The sequence below is a fragment of the Armigeres subalbatus genome, chromosome 2 (assembly GCF_024139115.2).
Source record: "Armigeres subalbatus isolate Guangzhou_Male chromosome 2, GZ_Asu_2, whole genome shotgun sequence".
Classification (NCBI taxonomy): Eukaryota; Metazoa; Arthropoda; class Insecta; order Diptera; family Culicidae; genus Armigeres; species Armigeres subalbatus.
In genome coordinates this window covers 261,463,834-261,483,053 of record NC_085140.1, presented here as the reverse complement: position 1 = coordinate 261,483,053, position 19,220 = coordinate 261,463,834, and the positions used below count along the sequence as shown (strand labels likewise).

The window sequence follows — 19,220 nt, the reverse complement described above, 5'->3', positions numbered from 1 at the left end:
TTTTTTATAGCAACTCTTCCTGAAATTTCTTTAGTTTTCGAAGACCCTTTGGATTTTTTTTAATTTCCTTTGCGAATTTTATCGATATTTTTTTAGACAATTATTTAGAAACTCTTTTAGGAATCTTTTTTAGAAATTGTTTGGAGAATTCTTTCAAGAAGTCCTTTGGAAATTTCGTTAGAAACTCCTCTTAAAATTTCATTCTTCAAATATTCCGCATGAATTCTTTCATTCAAATTTCCGGAAAAACTTCTGCAGGAAATTTGGATAGAATTTCATATTGTTTTACTGAAGCAATTTCTGGATTTCTGGAAGAATCCCTGAAGAAATGTTCAAAAGAACTACTAGAGGACCGGCGTGCCGGTAATTAGTTTGTTCTGCTTTGTGCGGCCGAATCATGATTATTACTCAAAATCGTTGTCGTATTCATATTGACATATTTTGAATCAATTTATAAAATGGCTATTCCGTTGGTCCCCGGATTGTGACCGATGTGACCGGATTGAATCCGAGTGGGCCAGGAACCCTGAAAATATCATTCCCATGATTGCTTTGTAAAATCATGAAGTTTGAATTGTCGCACGACCTATTTTGAATCAATTTAGGAAATGGCCATATCGTAGGTCCCCTGGATTGTGGCCGATGTGGCCGGATTGAATCCGCTTGGTCCAGGAACTCTAAAAATATCATTCATATCATTGCTTTATGAAATCAAGAAGTATGAGGTGTCGCACGACCTATTTTGAGTCAATATAGAAAATGGTTATTCCGTAGGTCCCCCGGATTATGACCGATGTGGCCGGATTGAATCCGAGTGGGCCAGGAACCCTAAAATATCATTCCCATAATTGCTTTGTGAAATCATGAAGCTTGAGGTGTTGCACGACCTGGATTGACTTAAATTTGTAAATGGCCACTTATTCCGGGGACAACTGACCCCAACAGAATCTGGAATAATTCTGGTACCGTACTGTGGATAGCTTCGACTAGTATAAATCGAAAATTGAGATCCATCCGGATGGAATGCAACTTGTTGCTAAAGAATCGGTCAAGAAATGCGGTATTTATAGCAGTTTAGATTTTTGAAAGCCCTTAAAAACAGACGTCGAGGACGGAACGGTTAAAGAATGGCACGGTCGTATCGCTTATCAGAGTGAATCCAGATCCAACGATGCCTACCAACTAACTGATAATCTTTCCTGTGGTTTTTGTGGAGACGCAGTGGTAAACACGGTCTTCAAATAGCAAAAACCACCTACTAATATTCCTTCCCTCTTCCTAACTGACTTCAAGGATGAGGCCGGCGCCGTTATTGATCATTTGAATATTTGAGTCACTGATTCTGGTCAAGCTAGCGTATATTTGACAGGCTCAGTCGTGTATGACACTTAACGGAGCCGAGACTCTTCATGATATTTACAAACTATATCATTATTATCAACAGTTAGTAAGGGTTAAAGGGACATATACCAAGATACTCGTGGTAACTCAAAGTTAGATTGCGGATTTTCAGGATCGACGGGGTTGGGACAGCTACTCATCCGGGTATTCGACGTCATTAACGGTGTAACGTAGTGTCGTGCTCGAGTTATGGTTTGCCAGGGAGCATTTTCCAGATAGCCAAAGCTTCCTGGTACACGGAACATTAAGATAGAGGTCAAAAATATATTGATATAATTTGTACGTTATATGTAAAAATATATTTTTTTGTACTTCCATACGTATGGATAGAAAAAATATTGAAAAACTTTCCACCCATTTTTCTCATAACTAAGTTATTGTCATTTACACCCCTTTGCATTTGACCCTCTCATTTAGATATCATAAGCAAACTGTAATCAAAATAAGTAATCAATCATGAAGATCAAAATTTGAAAACCAAGCATAATTTCAATTTGATGTCGATATCGATATGTTTTATATTTGCCCTCATTATGATTTACAATGTTATGAAAACTCATATGTGAATATGTACATTATGTGGAAGATATTGATTTGAAAAATGAATTGGAGATAACCTCTTTCCCTTCGATGGGACAGCGAACCCACGACCCTCAGTATGCTAGACTGGTGTTTTAACCAACTAAGCTACGAAGGACCTCCGTCGGCCTTCGCAACCTAGCGGCTACTGAATGAGCTCGAGATTCCAAAATGATTGAACTCATTATGATGTCAGACTTTGCTCGAGAAAATTAATTTTTCTTAAAGAACTTCTGGAGGAAATTCGGAAAGAATTCACAAAGCAATTGCTGAAGATCTTTTAGAAATTTTAGATTTTCTGAAGGAATTTCTAGGAAGAAAGTGTGGAAGAATTCTTGGATGAATGTCCAAAGAAGTTCTCGGCGAAATTTAAGAATGTCGGAAATTCCTCCAGGAGATCCTTTGGAAATTCCGTTAGAAATCTGTCAGGAAATTCCTAAATTTCGTTCTAGAATGTTGGAAAGAATTTTCGGTGGAATTACTGGTGAAATTCACAAGAGAATAGAATTCCCGATGGTATCCGAAGGAATTCCTGAAATAATTTTCGATTGATTACTGGAATTATTCATGAAGTCATAATGAAGAATTACATCTGAAGATTCCTGGACCGAAGTTAATCCCGGTTATTACGCTGGAATTGTTTGTTAATTTCTATGGGAAAATTTTCGGAATTTTGTCCACATCATCTCGATATCTGATCCTACATCTTGTTCTTCTTCAATGGATCTACAATTCTACATTCCAACTGGAACTTGGTCGGCTTTTCAACTTAGTATTCTATTAGCATTTCCTCAGTTATTAATAGAAATCTTTTCTATGCTCACCATTGCATGAGTATGTATCTTGTGTGCCAAGTACATTGGTGTCCAGGGTGTCGAGAAAGTTTCCAACCCGAAAACATCCTAGACCGGACCGAGAATAGAACTCGCCATCTCCGGATTGACAATCCTACGTCTTTGCTTGCAAGGCTACCGGAGACCCCAATCCTACATATTGATCTGAAAATCTCCATTCCATCATGCTTGTGAGTACTTTGTTAGTTTCTGGAATCTGGGATTTGAAGATTACTTTTTCCTGTAGCAAATGTCAGGTGCTTCACAAATTAAATTCAGTTTTTAGCAGATATCTGAGCTCTTATCGTTTCTTCATTAAATAATACAAACTCGATCTCGCTGACTGTCATCGGTTCCACTATCATCACACAATTTCCTTTCGTAAATGTTTCCAACCATATGATTCGATTATGGGTATTTTTGTATCGAAATTAACGATTCTTCCATGTCGGACTGGTTATGTTGATTTCGTTTTGGCGCCGCTAAAATAACAAAAAAAAAAGTGAAAAAGCACAGCATGCAGATGAGTGACCAAACAACCAGCCGTAACGTAACGACGTAATTGAGCGATTAGGATCGAAGAAGATAATGGCACTCTCTAGCGACGGGCGCATGTTGGCTTATTCTGCGAGCAGAATAAAGCAAAGCAATTCCATGGAAGTAGAAACTTTAAGGATCGATTTCCGTGAGAGAAATACAAATCAATGCGTTTCACCTCATCCTATCCGTAGAATAAACCCCACTTTGTTTATATGGCACTGTTGTGATTTTCGTTTGTCGCTCCTTGCCTCGTGATCGCTTCGATGAAGCACTTAGGCCTTACCAGACTGGTTGTCGTTATATTCGAGCAGCGTTGTTTTTTTGTTCAAGAATTCATTAGTTGCTCTTCAGGAGGCCGAAATTCTATATTCTTGTTTGGTGGGAGTGTGTTTCTTACCTGGCACTTTCTGTTGTTCGCTCTTGCACGTGTTAGAATTTTATTACAGGGGCGTATTTCTTTTTACACGCTCCGTTCACAGGTAGAACAAAGCAGCGGAAATTCTCGTCCTACTTCACGATCAACTTCAGCTGCGTTGTTGAATTTGTTTTTATGGATGCATACGCACAAGCGGGATATGTTTGGATTGATGCATGTTTACCGGTTCCGATCAACTTATGGTTCAACGTAAGAATTGAAACAAAGCAAATGTGATTTTAGCCGTAGAAGTTTTATTCAATTTTAAACCGATTAAACTTGATATACTTTGATGTTCGACAGTGTGAATCGAATGAACTAATAACACCAGACATCGAACTATCATCGATCTGAGCTTCACGCTTCTGCAAATAACTGTTTGCAATTTACAAATGTGTGAAGCTCGGACCGAATCATCGTCCGATGGCTTACAATACATATAGAAATAATTTTTGGGGATTTTAAGGAAACGTTTAAGTAACGCTAGAATAGTAGCACCGGAGTTGTGTTTTCTAGCGCCAGTAAAAACTGTATCAGATCAAATAATTTACGAGGACCTTTGCTGCCGCTAACCGCAAGTCGAGCACATCTGTATATGGGCCTCCATATATAGATGTGCTCGACTTGCGGTTAGCGACAGTTTGGAGCTCGTGCTGTTAGACATCGGAACATCTCGAATACAAATGATAAGAATTCACACATGGCAGGTAGGTTTCTGAATAAATGAATCGGATACCTGCCATGAGCCACGGCGACCTTTTCTTGCGTATTTTTGTGCGTGTTTGGCACAGGGCGAGCTGTCAGGTTACTAATTTTAAATATTCATTGCCATGGGTTCTCGCATAGACGCTTGGAGGAAGAGTTCGTCACAGAGATTGAGTGACATGTTGTTTAGCCAAGATAGTGTTAATGTGCTGTATTTTAGTGATCGTTGTTATTTAATTATGACACAATAAAATTGAAAACGGGTTGATAGGGGCTAGTGGCCATCATATTAGTATTTTCGCTTTTTTTTTATAAAATTTTCATGGGAGTATTTTTCCCATTTAATAATTCCATGGTAGTCCGAGTAAAGCTTGAGAGCAAATCGATAACTTGTTTTGATGTTATAAAATCGCAGATTATGATTATTTAATATGTTACTGTTTGGTCGTTTTAACGGTTGAAATAACAAAACATATAGCACAAAAATATTACTGTGACATCAAATCGAAAACTATTCCTGCTATCGATGGGAGCAAATCGAAAACTAATTTTGATATTGGTTCCGATAACAAAATAAGGACTCAGTTTGATGTCTGATCATACGATATAGAAATCTACAGCAAAATGAGATAACAATATGTAATCAATTATGTTGATTCATATTTGAAAACAAATTATGATTTCAATTTGATGTCAAAATAGAAATATGTTTTCTATATGCTCTCATTATGTTTTCAGACTTTGCTCGGGAAGCTAACTGTAGTTCCGGTTATTCATTTCATAGCTTTTTCACTTGATCCTATTAAAATCGAAGGATTAAAGCAATTGGAACTGATTTTTATACCTTCGAGATGAATTTGTTACAGTGAAAATAAAAATGCGATTTGATTTCCCCTTAGCGACACACTTATCATAAACGAGTTACAATGACTGCAATATGACTAAATAATCCAAATCTTAACAATCCAATCGGAATACAATCCAATCCAAATCCAATCCAAATCCAATCCAAATCCAATCCAAATCCAATCCAAATCCAATCCAAATCCAATCCAAATCCAATCCAAATCCAATCCAAATCCAATCCAAATCCAATCCAAATCCAATCCAAATCCAATCCAAATCAATCCAAATCAATCCAAATCAATCCAAATCAATCCAAATCAATCCAAATCAATCAAATCCAATCCAAATCCAATCAAATCCAATCCAAATCAATCCAAATCCAATCCAAATCAATCCAAATCTAATCCAAATCAATCAGGTCTAGTCCAGGTCAATCAAATCCAGATCAGTCAGGTCCAGTCAGATCCAGTCAAGTCAGTCCAGTCAGTCAGATCCAGTCAAAGGTCAAGTCCAGATCAATCAAATCCAGATCCAATCCGTCCAATCCAGTCCAGTCAAATCAATCCGTCAATCAGGTCCAAGTCCATCAATCAAGTCAGTCAGTCCAGGTCCAGTCCAGATCAGTCCAGGTCAGTCCAGTCCAGTCAAGTCCAGATCCAGTCCAGATCCAGTCCAGATCCAGTCCAGATCCAGTCAGGTCGGTCCGGATCCAGTCCAAGTCAGTCGAGTCAGTCAGATCAGTCCAGGTCCAGTCAGTCCAGGTCCAGTCCAGATCCAGTCCAGGTCAGTCAGATCCAGTCAGATCCAGTCAGATCCAGTCCAGGTCAGTCCAGGTCAGTCCATGTCGGTCCAAGTCCGGTCAGATCCAGTCAGATCAGTCCCAGATCCAGTCCAGGTCGGTTCAGAGTCAGTCCAGGTCCAGTCCAGGTCAGTCTAGTCGGTCCAGGTCAGTCCAGTCAGATCAGTCCAGTCAAATCAGAGTCAATCAGTCCAGATCAGTCCGATCCAGTCCAGTCAGTCAGTCAAATCCAGTCCAGATCAGTCCAAGTCAGTCAGATCCAGTCAGTCAGTCCAGATCCAGTCCAGATCCAGTCAGATCAGTCCAGGTCAGTCCAGATCGGTCCAGATCCAGTCCAGTCAGTCCAGATCAGTCCAGGTCAGTCCAGATCCAGTCCAGATCCGGTCCAGATCCAGTCCAGGTCAGATCAGTCAGGTCAGTCCAAGATCGAGTCCAAGATCCAGTCAAGATCCAGTCCAAGGTCGAGTCAAGGTCAGTCAAGTCAGTCAGATCCAGTCAAGATCAGTCAGGTCAGTCCAGATCCGGTCAGGTCAGTCAAATCAGTCCAGATCCAGTCAGATCCAGTCAGGTCAGTCCAGATCAGTCAGATCCAGTCAGTCCAGTCAGTCCAGTCAAAGTCCAGTCCAGATCCAGTCCAGATCAGTCCAGATCAGTCCAGAGTCAGTCCAGGTCCAGTCAGATCGGTCAAGTCCAGTCCAGATCCAGTCCAGATCCAGTCCAGATCAGTCAGATCCGGTCAGAGTCAGTCAGGTCAGTCAGGTCAGTCCAGATCCAGTCCAGGTCAGTCCAGATCAGTCCAGATCCAGTCAGGTCAGTCAGATCAGTCCGATCCAGTCCAGATCAGTCAGTCCAGATCAGTCAGATCAGTCCAGATCCAGTCAAGATCAGTCCAGATCCAGTCCAGGTCAGTCCAGGTCAGTCCAGGTCCAGTCCAGGTCAGTCCAGTCCAGTCCAGATCCAGTCCGATCCAGTCCAGGTCAGTCCAGGTCAGTGGAGTCAGTCCAGATCCAGTCCAGATCCAGTCCAGGTCAGTCCAGGTCAGTCCAGATCCAGTCCAAGTCAGTCAGATCCAGTCCAGATCCAGTCCAGATCCGGTCAGGTCGGTCAGATCCAGTCAGATCCAGTCCAGGTCAGTCAGATCAGTCCAGATCCAGTCCAGGTCAGTCCAGGTCAGTCAAATCCAGTCAAGATCAGTCAGGTCCAGTCCAAGTCAATCCAGATCCAGTCCAGATCCAGTCCAGGTCAGTCCAGATCCAGTCCAAGATCAGTCAGATCAGTCCAGATCAGTCCAGATCCAGTCCAGATCGGTCCAGGTCCAGTCCAGATCCAGTCCAGGTCAGTCCAGATCCAGTCAGATCAGTCCAGGTCAGTCCAGATCCAGTCCAGATCCAGTCAGGAGTCCAGTCCAGATCGGTCAGTCAGTCCAAGATCCAGTCCAGATCCAGTCAGTCAGTCCAGGTCAGTCAGGTCGAGTCAAGTCCAGGTCGGTCCAGTCCAGTCGATCCAGTCCAAGATCCAGTCAGGAGTCAGTCCAGATCCAGTCAGATCCAGTCCAAGTCAGTCCAGGTCCAGTCCAGGTCAGTCAGGTCAGTCCAGGTCAGTCCAGATCGGTCAGGTCAGTCAAGTCAGGTCAGATCCAGTCGATCCAGTCCAGGTCAGTCCAGGTCAGTCCAGATCCAGTCAGGTCAGTCCAGATCCAGTCCAGGTCCAGTCCAGATCAGTCAGGTCCAGTCCAGGTCAGTCCAGGTCGGTCCAGATCAGTCCAGTCAGTCAGATCCAGATCCAGTCCAGATCCAGTCAGGTCAGTCCAGATCCAGTCCAGGTCCAGTCCAGGTCAGTCGATCAAGGTCAGTCCAAGTCAGTCCAGATCCGGTCAGGTCAGTCCAGGTCAGTCCAGATCCAGTCCAGGTCAGTCCAGTCAGTCAGATCCAGTCCAGATCCAGTCCAGGTCGGTCAGATCAGTCAGGTCAGTCCAGATCCAGTCCAGATCCAGTCCAGATCCAGTCCAGATCCAGTCAAGATCGGTCAGGTCAGTCCAGTCAGTCAGGTCAGTCCAGGTCAGTCCAGATCCAGTCCAGATCGGTCCAGATCCAGTCAGGTCGATCCAGGTCCAGTCCAGGTCCAGTCCAGGTCCAGTCAGGTCGGTCAGGTCAGATCCAGGTCGGTCCAGGTCAGTCCAGATCCAGTCCAAGTCAGTCCAGGTCAGTCAGGTCCAGTCCAGATCCAGTCCAGATCGGTCCAGATCCAGTCCAGATCAGTCCAGGTCAGTCCAGGTCAGTCAGATCAGTCCAGATCAGTCCAGGTCAGTCCAGATCCAGTCAAGTCCAGTCAGGTCAGTCGATCCAGATCCAGTCCAGATCCAGTCCAAGTCCAGTCCAGAGTCAGTCCAGATCCAGTCCAGATCCAGTCCAGGTCCAGTCGATCCAGTCCAGGTCAGTCCAAGTCAGTCCAGATCGGTCAGGTCCAGTCGGTCAGTCCAGTCAGATCCAGTCCAGTCGGTCAGAGTCAGTCCAGGTCAGTCCAGGTCCAGTCCAGGTCAGTCCAGTCAGTCAGTCCAGTCCAGTCAGTCCAGGTCAGTCCAGATCCAGTCCAGATCCAGTCAGGTCGAAGTCCAGATCCAGTCAGAGTCAGTCCGATCCAGTCCAGATCCAGTTCAGATCCAGTTCCAGGTCAGTTCAAGGTCAGTCCAGATCCAGTCCAGATCCAGTCCAGGTCAGTCCAGATAAGATCCGGATCCGGTCCAGGTCCAGTCCAGATCAGTCCAGATCCAGTCCAGATCCAGTCAGATCCAGTCCAGTCCAGTCAAGTCAGTCCAGGTCGGTCCAGATCCAGTCCAGATCCAGTCCAAATCAGTCAGAGTCAGTCCAGATCCAGTCCGATCAGTCCAAGTCCAGTCCAGATCCAGTCCAGATCCAGTCCAAGTCAGTCCAGGTCAGTCCAGATCCAGTCCAGATCCAGTCCAGATCCAGTCAGGTCGATCCAAGTCCAGATCCAGTCAGATCCGGTCAGATCCAGTCAGGTCAGTCCAGGTCGGTCAAGTCAGTCAAGATCAGTCCAGGTCAGTCCAGATCCAGTCCAGATCCAGTCCAGATCAGTCAGGTCAGTCCAGATCCAGTCCAGGTCGATCCAGTCCAGGTCAGTCAGATCCAGTCCAGGTCAGTCGATCCAGTCCAGGTCGGTCCAGGTCCAGTCCAGATCCAGTCAGGTCAGTCCAGGTCAGTCAGATCCAGTCCAGGTCAGTCAAAGGTCGGTCCAGGTCCGGTCCAGATCCAGTCCAGGTCAGTCAGATCGGTCAGGTCAGTCAGTCCAGATCCAGTCCAAGTCAGTCCAGATCCAGTCCAGATCCAGTCAGGTCAGTCAGATCCAGTCCAGGTCAGTCCAGATCCAGTCCAGGTCAGTCAGGTCAGTCCAGGTCCAGTCCAGGTCCAGTCCAGATCCAGTCCAGGTCAGTCAGGTCAGTCCAGATCCAGTCCAGATCCAGTCAGGTCAGTCAGATCCAGTCAGGTCAGTCCAGATCCAGTCCAGGTCCAAGTCCAGTCCAGATCCAAGTCGGTCAAGTCAGTCCAGATCCAGTCCAGATCCAGTCCAGGTCAGTCCAGGTCCAGTCCAGTCAGTCCAGATCGATCCAGTCCAGGTCCAGATTCCAGAGTCAGTCCAGATCCAGTCCAGGTCAGTCCAGATCCAGTCAGATCCAGTCAGGTCCAGTCCAAGTCCAGTCCAGATCAGTCAGGTTCAGTCAGGTCAGATCCGGATCCAGTCAGGTCAGTCCAGATCCAGTCCAGGTCCAGTCCAGATCCAGTCCAGAGTCAGATCCAGTCCAGTCAAAGTCCAGTCCAGATCCAGTCCAGATCAGTCCAGGTCAGTCAGGTCGATCCAGTCCAGTCAGTCCAGGTCGGTCCAGATCCGGTCAGATCAGTCAGATCAGTCCAGGTCAGTCCAGATCCAGTCCAGATCCAGTCAGTCAAGTCCAGATCCAGTCCAAGATCCAGTCAGGTCCAGTCCAGGTCAGTCCAGGTCAGTCCAGATCCAGTCAAGGTCAGTCCAGATCGGTCCAGGTCCAGTCCAGATCAGTCCAGGTCCAGTCAGTCAGGTCAGTCCAGATCCAGTCCAGGTCGAGTCCAGATCCAGTCCAGTCAGTCAGGTCCAGTCAGGTCCAGTCCAGATCCGGTCAGATCCAGTCCAGATCCAGTCCAGGTCAGTCCAGATCCGGTCCAGATCCAGTCAGTCAGTCAAGTCAGTCCAGATCAGTCAAGTCTGGTCAGGTCCAGTCAGGTCAGTCCAGATCCAGTCCAGGTCAGTCCAGGTCAGTCCAAGTCAGTCCAGATCCAGTCCAAGTCGATCCAAGTCCAGATCCAGTCAGGTCAGTCCAGATCCAGTCCAGGTCAGTCCAGTCCAGATCCCAGATCCAAGTCAGTCAGGTCCAGTCAGATCCAGTCCAAGATCCAGTCCAGGTCAGTCCAGATCAGTCAGGTCAGTCCAGATCGGTCCAGATCCAGTCCAGATCCAGTCCAGATCCAGTCCAGAGTCGATCAGTCCAGATCAGTCCAGGTCGATCCAGTCCAAGGTCCAGTCCGATCCAGTCAGGTCCAGTCCAGGTCAGTCAGTCCAGTCCAAGATCCAGTCCAGATCCAGTCCAGGTCAGTCAAAGTCCAGTCCAGGTCAGTCCAGGTCAGTCCAGATCAGTCCAGTCAGATCAGTCCAGATCAGTCAGATCCAGTCCAGATCCAGTCCAGGTCAGTCCAGATCAGTCCAGATCAGTCCAGATCCAGTCCAGGTCAGTCCAGATCGGTCAAGTCAGTCCAGATCCAGTCAGGATCCAGTCAGGTCAGTCCAGATCCAGTCCAGATCAGTCCAGGTCAGTCCAGATCCAGTCAAATCCAGTCCAGTCCAGTCCAGATCCAGTCAAGATCCAGTCCAGATCCAGTCCAGGTCAGTCCAGATCAGTCAGGTCAGTCCCAGATCAGTCCAAGTCAGTCCAGGTCCAGTCCAGATCCAGTCCAGGTCAGTCCAGATCCAGTCCAGATCCAGTCCAGAGTCAGTCCAGATCCAGTCCAGATCCAGTCCAGATCAGTCCAGATCCAGTCCAGGTCCAGTCCAGATCCAGTCAGGTCAGTCCAGATCCAGTCAGATCCAGTCGGTCAGTCCAGTCAGGTCGGTCAGATCCAGTCCAGATCCAGTCCAGATCCAGTCAGGTCAGTCCAGATTCCAGGTCCAAGTCGGTCCAGTCAGATCGGTCAGGTCGGTCAGTCCAGATCAGGTCAGATCCAGTCCAGAGTCGGTCAGATCCAGTCCAGGTCCAGTCCAGATCCAGTCCAGGTCAGTCAGATCAGTCAGATCCAGTCCAGATCCAGTCCAGGTCCAGTCCAGATCCAGTCCAGGTCCAGTCCAGGTCCAGTCCAGATCCAGTCCAGTCGGTCCAAGAATCCAGTCCAGGTCAGTCCAGATCAGTCAGAGTCAGTCCAGATCCAGTCCAGTCGAGTCAGTCAGATCCAGTCCAGATCGGTCCGATCCAGTCCAGGTCAGTCCAGATCCAGTCAGGTCGGTCCAGATCCGAGTCAGATCCAGTCCAGGTCAGTCAAGTCAGTCCAGATCCAGTCCCAGATCCAGTCCAGGTCAGTCCAGATCAGTCCAGATCCAGTCAGGTCAGTCAGATCAGTCAGTCAGATCCAGTCCAGATCAGTCCAGGTCAGTCAAGTCAGTCAGGTCAGTCCAGATCCAGTCCAGATCCAGTCCAGTCGGTCAGGTCAGTCCAAGATCCAGTCAGATCCGGTCAAGTCAGTCCAGATCCAGTCCAGGTCGATCCAGTCAAGTCCAGATTGGTCCAGGTCAGTCCAGATCCAGTCCAGATCCAGTCCAGTCAGTCCAGGTCAGTCAGGTCAGTCAGGTCAGTCCAGTCCAGTCCAGATCGATCCAGATCCAGTCAGATCCAGTCCAAGTCGGTCAGTCAGTCCAGATCCAGTCCAGATCCAGTCAGGTCAGTCCAGGTCAGTCAAGGTCCAGTCCAGATCCAGTCCAGATCAGTCAGGTCCAGTCCAGATCCAGTCCAAGTCAGTCCAGATCCAGTCAAGTCAGTCAGGTCAGTCCAGATCCAGTCCAGGTCGGTCAGATCCAGTCAGGTCAGTCCAGATCGAGTCCAGGTCCAGTCAGAGTCAGTCCAGATCCAGTCAAGATCGGTCCAGGTCCAGTCCAGGTCAGTCCAGATCGAGTCAGATCCAGTCCAGGTCGGTCAGGTCAGTCCAAGATCCAGTCCAGATCCAGTCAGATCCAGTCCAGATCGATCCAGATCCAGTCAGGTCAGGTCAGTCCAGTCAGGTCCAGTCCAGGTCAAAGTCCAGGTCGGTCCAGTCCAAGTCAGTCCAAGTCAGTCCAGATCCAGTCCAGATCCAGTCCAGGTCAGTCCAGATCCAGTCCAGGTCAGTCCAGATCCAGTCCAGGTCAGTCCAGAGTCAGTCCAGATCCAGTCCAGGTCAGTCCAGATCCAGTCAAGATCCAGTCCAGGTCCAGTCCAGATCCAGTCCAGATCCAGTCCAGGTCCAGTCCAGATCCAGTCAGATCAGTCCAGATCCAGTCCAGATCAGGTCAGATCCAGTCAGATCCAGGTCAGTCCAGATCCAGTCAGGTCAGTCCAGATCCAGTCAGTCAGTCAGGTCCAGTCCAGGTCAGTCCAGGTCAGTCCAGATCCAGTCCAGATCAGTCAGAGTCAATCCGATCAGTCAGGTCGATCCAGTCCAATCCAGTCCAGTCAGTCAGATCCAGTCCAAGATCCAGTCAGATCAGTCAGGTCAGTCCAGATCAGTCCAGATCCAGTCCAGATCAGTTCAAGTCAGTCAAGTCCAGTCCAGATCCAGTTCAGATCCAGTTCAGATCCAGTCCAGGTCAGTCAAGTTCAGTCCAGATATGAGTCCGGATCGGTCAGGTCAGTCCAGGTCAGTCCGTTCAGTCCAGGTCCAGTCCAGTCAGTCCAGATTTGGTCAGGTCGGTCCAGGTCAGTCCAGGTCAGTCAGATCCAGATCAGGCTGAGTCCAGAGCCCAGTCCAGGTCAGTCCAGATCAGTCCAGGTCAGTCCAGGTCAGTCCAAGTCAGTCCAGGTCGGTCCCAGATCAGTCAGATCCAGTCAGATCCAGATCCAGATCCAGTCCAAGTCAGTCCAGGTCCAGTCCAGGTCAGTCCAGATCCAGTCCAGGTCAGTCAAGATCCAGTCCAGATCCAGTCCAGATCCAGTCCAGGTCAGTCCAGGTCCAGTCCAGATCCAGTCCAGATCCAGTCCGAGTCAGATCCAGTCGGTCGTCGGTCCAGTCCAGTCGGTCCAGGTCAGTCCAGGTCAGTCCAGGTCGGTCAGGTCCAGTCCAGATCAGTCCAGATCCAGTCAGGATCCAGTCAGTCGGTCAGTCGATCCAGATCCAGTCCAGATCCAGTCCAGGTCAGTCAGGTCCAGTCCAAGTCCAGTCCAGTCGATCCAGATCCGAGTCAGTCAGATCCAGTCAAGGTCAGTCCAGATCCAGTCAAGTCGGTCAATCAGATCAGTCCAGATCGAGTCCAGATCAGTCCAGATCCAGTCAGGTCGGTCCAAATCCAGTCCAAGTCAGTCCGATCAGTCAAATCAGTCAAGATCCAGTCCAGATCAGTCAGTCAAATCAATCCAAATCCAATCCAGTCGATCAAATCAATCCAAGTCAGTCCAAATCAATCCAGTCGATCCAGTCCAAGTCGATCCAAATCCAATCGTTCAATCCAAATCCAGTCGAGTCAATCCAAATCCAATCCAAATCCAAATGGGCAAGTAACTGTTGAAGTGTTTAATAAACACTAACCTGCTAGGCAGCAATGTGGCAAAGGGGGATATTATAAATTATATAAAGAATGAAAGATTGAACTTATTTACACAAAACTGTATCAGCAAGGTGATCACTGTTCAGTGTCCACTTTTCGAACTAGCATGTTGGCAGACAATCGAGCGGTATAATCTCCTGAATCAAAAATTATAAATATTTACATATACCAGTTTTCAAGACACTAAGAAAATCACGCTTTTTAGTTTGAAACAACTGACCAGACTTGTATAGAAATGAAACCAATCATTAGCAATGGAATGTTGATAGTCTTTTATGAATATTTTATTTTCAAGATTTATTTTTTGCCAAATTAACAACGTAGAAAAACCAAATTCACAAGTCAATGGCCGTAAATTCTTCTGACGAAAGAGATTTACATAGCATCATTATAACAAATGATGTCGTAAAATCAGCCACATTTCTCTGTCTAATGAATCTGGCAAGCGTTAAATAAATTTTCACTCTAGAAACGGTTCAGTAAGTGAAAAGATTTTCACAAACAAAATAAAATTCGCAGATGCTTACTTATCTATTTTTGTCTACTTCCAGGGCCAAAGACCATAACCATCATCAACATAATATGGCAGCCGTCCATTACGTCGACGAGATCAGGGGCCAATAATGAAGAAAACTGGTCGTGAGCTCGATATGCTAATCACTGGCTGGTGGCCGTCGCTCGACCATGCTTGAACTACCGAAGTCGTCCGCATCACGTCTTCCCTGCGAATGGTGGAAGTGAGGCGCTCTATTCTACTGTTCCATCCACAAACTGCTGTTGAGGAAGTGGGAATGTGCTTATGCGGAACTCAGAACGTGTGCCACCGTCATCCACAGCTATCTCTACGGAAAAAAGGCAACAGCTTTCGCATAAATCATGATAATGTGAAAACAAAAGAAAACCATTGCTTGAAAAGTGTTCAGAAATCGGAGTTATCAACCCAGTGAAGAAAAGGGCAAAAGAAAAGTGATCGGAGTTTATCAGTGCTGGTGGAAGGGAGTGCTGGCGAGATATATGTAAACCATAAAAGCCTAGCTGCCAGGAAGTCCGATAAGTGAATTTTGCAAAACGAAAATGTGGTCAATTAGTGGCCTTTTGATGGCCTTTTTGGGCACGTGCTGTCTTTTGGCGGCCTCGACCAGTGGGAAGTTCGGTCGAGATGACATAAATATCGAAGAGTTTCAACGGGATGACCCGTACGGTAATCATCAGCGAGAGGACGATGTCGATTCCGGGGAGATGCGGATTGCGCAACCGATGCGCCATCGAAGCGGGCGCATGCGGATTGGACAGCTTCGTCGCGGAGGACTCCGAGCTCGGCACTCCAAACACGGTGAGTTTTGTTGTTGTTATTGTTCTTTATGATTATTTTCCCCCAATCTTTCGGAAGCTGTGAAATTATGAGGGTCGTAAAATCAAAGTGCACTTTTGGATTATTAATTTCGGAGATAAGTTGGGGAGGCTGTCGTGCCACTGTGACGTTCATTTGCATAATGATCAGCGTCAGGTGTTTTGCGTTAACTGGTAATTTTTTATGCAGTTGAGCAGTTGCAGGATGTTGAAGTTCTCAATTGTGTACACGCAAGTATGCAGGTTTTCATATATTATGCATCCGGTGACAGGACATATGTATAAGAAATAAAGATTTTGAGGCACCTTGCTAGATGATGATCAAGATCACACATTTACCAGTACTATTTTTTATTCCTTTAAATTGTCTCAACCGTAAATAGCAGGTAAACTCAAAACATCTAAAAAATTGAAAACAATAGTCTCCAAAAGTTTGGAAAAACTGATATAGTGCTAATTGCAAGATTCTATTTTTGACGCTTTCTTTCACGAGTTGCTATGCAACCGTTCGTAGTCTATCATCACAGCATCCATCAAATCATCGGCAGACTTCTTGGAATACTGAACGGAAACTCCAGTCTTACCCGCCTCATATTGGATGTCCATCATTCTGTTGTGTGATCCAAATCCCATCTTCGCTACCAGTGTTGTTGTGAGCCGTGCGCCTAATTGATGAACCGTTCGCCGAACTCGTAACAATACAAATTGCCTGGTGCGAAAGAATAGCATGATCGTGAAAAATTATGATCCCATCCGGCCGAAGGGCTGGCACAGCGGGTGATGGTGGGGCCAGATCAATCCGTACCGGTTGGTCCTCGGGGCGGCAGGTCCCAACAATCGTTCGCTTGTGGCGAGTCGTCTTCCGATCCATCCCGTTCCGTCCGTGCAATAATAGACAGGTCGGAATTTATTTCGGATTTTTGCGGTAGCTGTCTTTTCCAATAAATAACGCGGGCAGCTCACTGAACCTTCCCTGTCGGTCTTTTGCTCATTAAAGGTCCCCGACCGTGACGCTCTTCCACCGTGGTTCGGAACAGATTCCACGAGACAGATGAAGTAATGTTTTATTACTTTTGCGAAGGGATCTTGCGGCAGCGGCAGCACGATGTCGTGAATTTCAGTTATGCTCTGCTTTGGAAATCTAAATATATTACCTCCGGTGCGCGACTTGCGGTGACTGCTTGCTTTGAAGAGCCATAGCATAATATTGATCGCGTCGCGGCATTCTGCTTAAATTCTTTGCAGATGCTTCTGGACCTCGAGCAGATTGAGTTCGGGAGCAGTATTCAGCCGCGGCAACGGGCACGACATGATGAATAATGATCAATAACATACATTCCGAAAAATGATGAATACAGTCTGTCAAACACGCGTCGGCTGGGAAGTATTTACGTACGGTGCAAAGCGAATGGGAAGGAAATTAGTTTACTGAGTATGGTCCATCTTTTGAATTGATCGGCTTTTGCGCATGGGGAGTGACGTTCGAAATGTCCGTTTGTTCTTCCTTTGAAAGAACGAACAATGCACTTGCTTTTGCGCCAAGAATGCTCGTTTTGTATAGTCCATAATAAGAACGCTTGCGGTAAATTTGTGAAAAGATAATGGAATAATTTGTGATTGTTGGCGTAACAATGAAATATATCGATTGGAGCACTGTGATATGACTGCATTCAGAGACCCCATTAGCAGATCTTTTTTCCTGGTGCGTATAGTTGGTGAAAAATTAGCATCACTATCACCATGACAATAATATGATGGTAATGCATATACCTATATATAATACGATTAATTTCAGTGCAAAACAAATTTTGTCGAAAATGATTCTTTATCTTTAAAATTATTATACTTATTCTTATTTAACGTTTCTATATCATCTAAGCAGTTCAAAATTATTTCTTATTCGTTGATCATAGATCAAGCACATCTTCTTCTTCTTCTACAATGGCTCTACGTTACAACTGGAACTTGAAGAGCTTATCTTAGTATTCTATTAACATTTCAAACATTATAGACCCGACCGAGAGTCGAACTCGCCATCTCTGGATTGGTAGTCCTACGCCTTTGGTCACAAGGCTACTGGAGACCCCAAGAGATCAAGAACATGAATGTTCTTTTATGGGGTCATACATTTATTACGTAGTTAATTTTTCTGACTTCCAAACGAAAGACTTCCCCCTATAAGTGCTTACGACATATGTGTACGGTAAAGGATCCTTTCCTTTTTTACGAAAAGTACATAAACCAAAGTACAAAAAGACACTCCTGCATCAAAACAAGTGCTTTTTTGTCTCTGCCCGCCTACATGTAGACCACGAAGCGATGCAACTAATCTTGCAACGTAACGGTGTCACAATTCGTTCAAGTTTACGACGTGAACGTTGCGTTCTAGAGTATTTCGTATAGATTGCATACTGATAAGGCCCTCCTTAGCCGTGCGGTCAGATGCGCGGCTATAAAGCAAGACCATACTGATGGTGGCTGGGTTCGATTCCTGCTGCCTGTTCAGGCAATTTTCGGTTTGGAAATTGACTCGACTTCCCTGAGCATAAAATTATCATCGTGATAGCTTCATGATATACGAATGCAGAAATGGTAACTTGGCTTGGAAACCCCGGGAATCAAACCCAGTCACCCTCAGCATGATTTCTTAGATGTAGTGCTGCTATTCGACCCCTAGTTTGCGACGTGAATGAAAAAGAAAATACATATGAGAGAAATTTTTAAGGAAACTTTACTCTCTGCTCGTCTGTTTGAGAACGAAGCAGCACACTGCGAGCATAATATCGACGCCTTCTCACATTTTGTTGCAACTTATTCAACTTCAAAATTTGAACGAGCAAAAAACACATTCTTCGGTCGCTTCCATCTATTTTGTTTCCATGCAATTCTTCACAAATAAACTCTTACAGCTTTGAGCTAATTATCATTGGCAAAAGTAAATTTCACTTCAAAGTCCTCCGACAGGTGGACTAGAGATGTCGTAAAATCTCGATTAATCGATTAGAAACTATTCGTTTATTCGTGATTCTTGACGATTATTGAATTGATTCATCGTTGAGTAGTAATCGATTCAAAATTAATCGATTATCACAACGATAAATGGATTAGTCGAAGTAATCGACATCTTAGAGTTGTCGTAAAATCCCGATTAATCGATTAGTAACTATCGATTACTCTCGATTCTTGTCGATTTTTGAATCGATTAATCGTTAATTGAAAATTAATCGATTATCGCAACGATTAATCGATTAATCGAAGTAATCGATTCATTTGCGACATCTCTAAAGGTAACCACCATAACACAATCGTTAGACCCATTGTTGTCTAATGGGATCATAGGTGGAGTGGGCCGCTGCTTGGATTTCAGAGCTTTGGTTGATTTTTAGTGGGGCAAAGGGCCTACTTGAGAGATCTCCATCCTGAGCGATGTCCAGATTTCGGTCGACTTCTTTCGTTTATTTATAAAGACCTACACGGAGCTTCTGGGTCTGCCCCTGCTGCGTTGTCAAGCTGGGTTCCAATCTAATGTTTTTTTTTTACAGATTTCGTTTCCGCTCCTACGTAAGGCGTGGCTGACCCAGCCCACTTTCGTTCCCGAATTTCAGTTGCTTTATCAGCCTCTAGCTCTAGTGTCAACGACCGTGGAGCTCGGTGTATGATATCTAGCTGTGAGGCCAGCCCTCTGTTGATGAACACTAGGGTGCCAATGAAATATATGGGAGAAATTGTCGCCGTATTTCAAAAGACGACATTGCTCACATGCTTCATTACCCTGAAATTTGACCCCATGCAAAATTTGAGCTCAATCGCACATGATTTAGGGGTGCCTAAAATTCATCAAAGTTTTGAAATTTTTACCCATGTAAATTTTCCCAAGGTGGACCAAAGGAAAAGTCGAATTTTTGTTTTTGATGCCAAATGA

At 45.7% G+C, this 19,220-nt stretch overlaps 1 protein-coding gene across 3 annotated transcripts in view; it reads left to right on the top strand.

The window, feature by feature from the left end:
• LOC134212149 (laminin subunit alpha lam-3) overlaps nucleotides 1-19,220 on the top strand; it is a 536,022-nt gene that overhangs the window by 5,273 nt on the left and 511,529 nt on the right. For all 3 annotated transcript variants that reach the window (XM_062689752.1, XM_062689751.1, XM_062689753.1), the window contains exon 2: nucleotides 14,500-15,281. In XM_062689752.1, coding sequence (XP_062545736.1) covers nucleotides 15,023-15,281 — 259 coding nt within the window. In that variant the 5' untranslated portion in view covers nucleotides 14,500-15,022. The remainder of the gene's footprint in view (nucleotides 1-14,499; nucleotides 15,282-19,220) is intronic.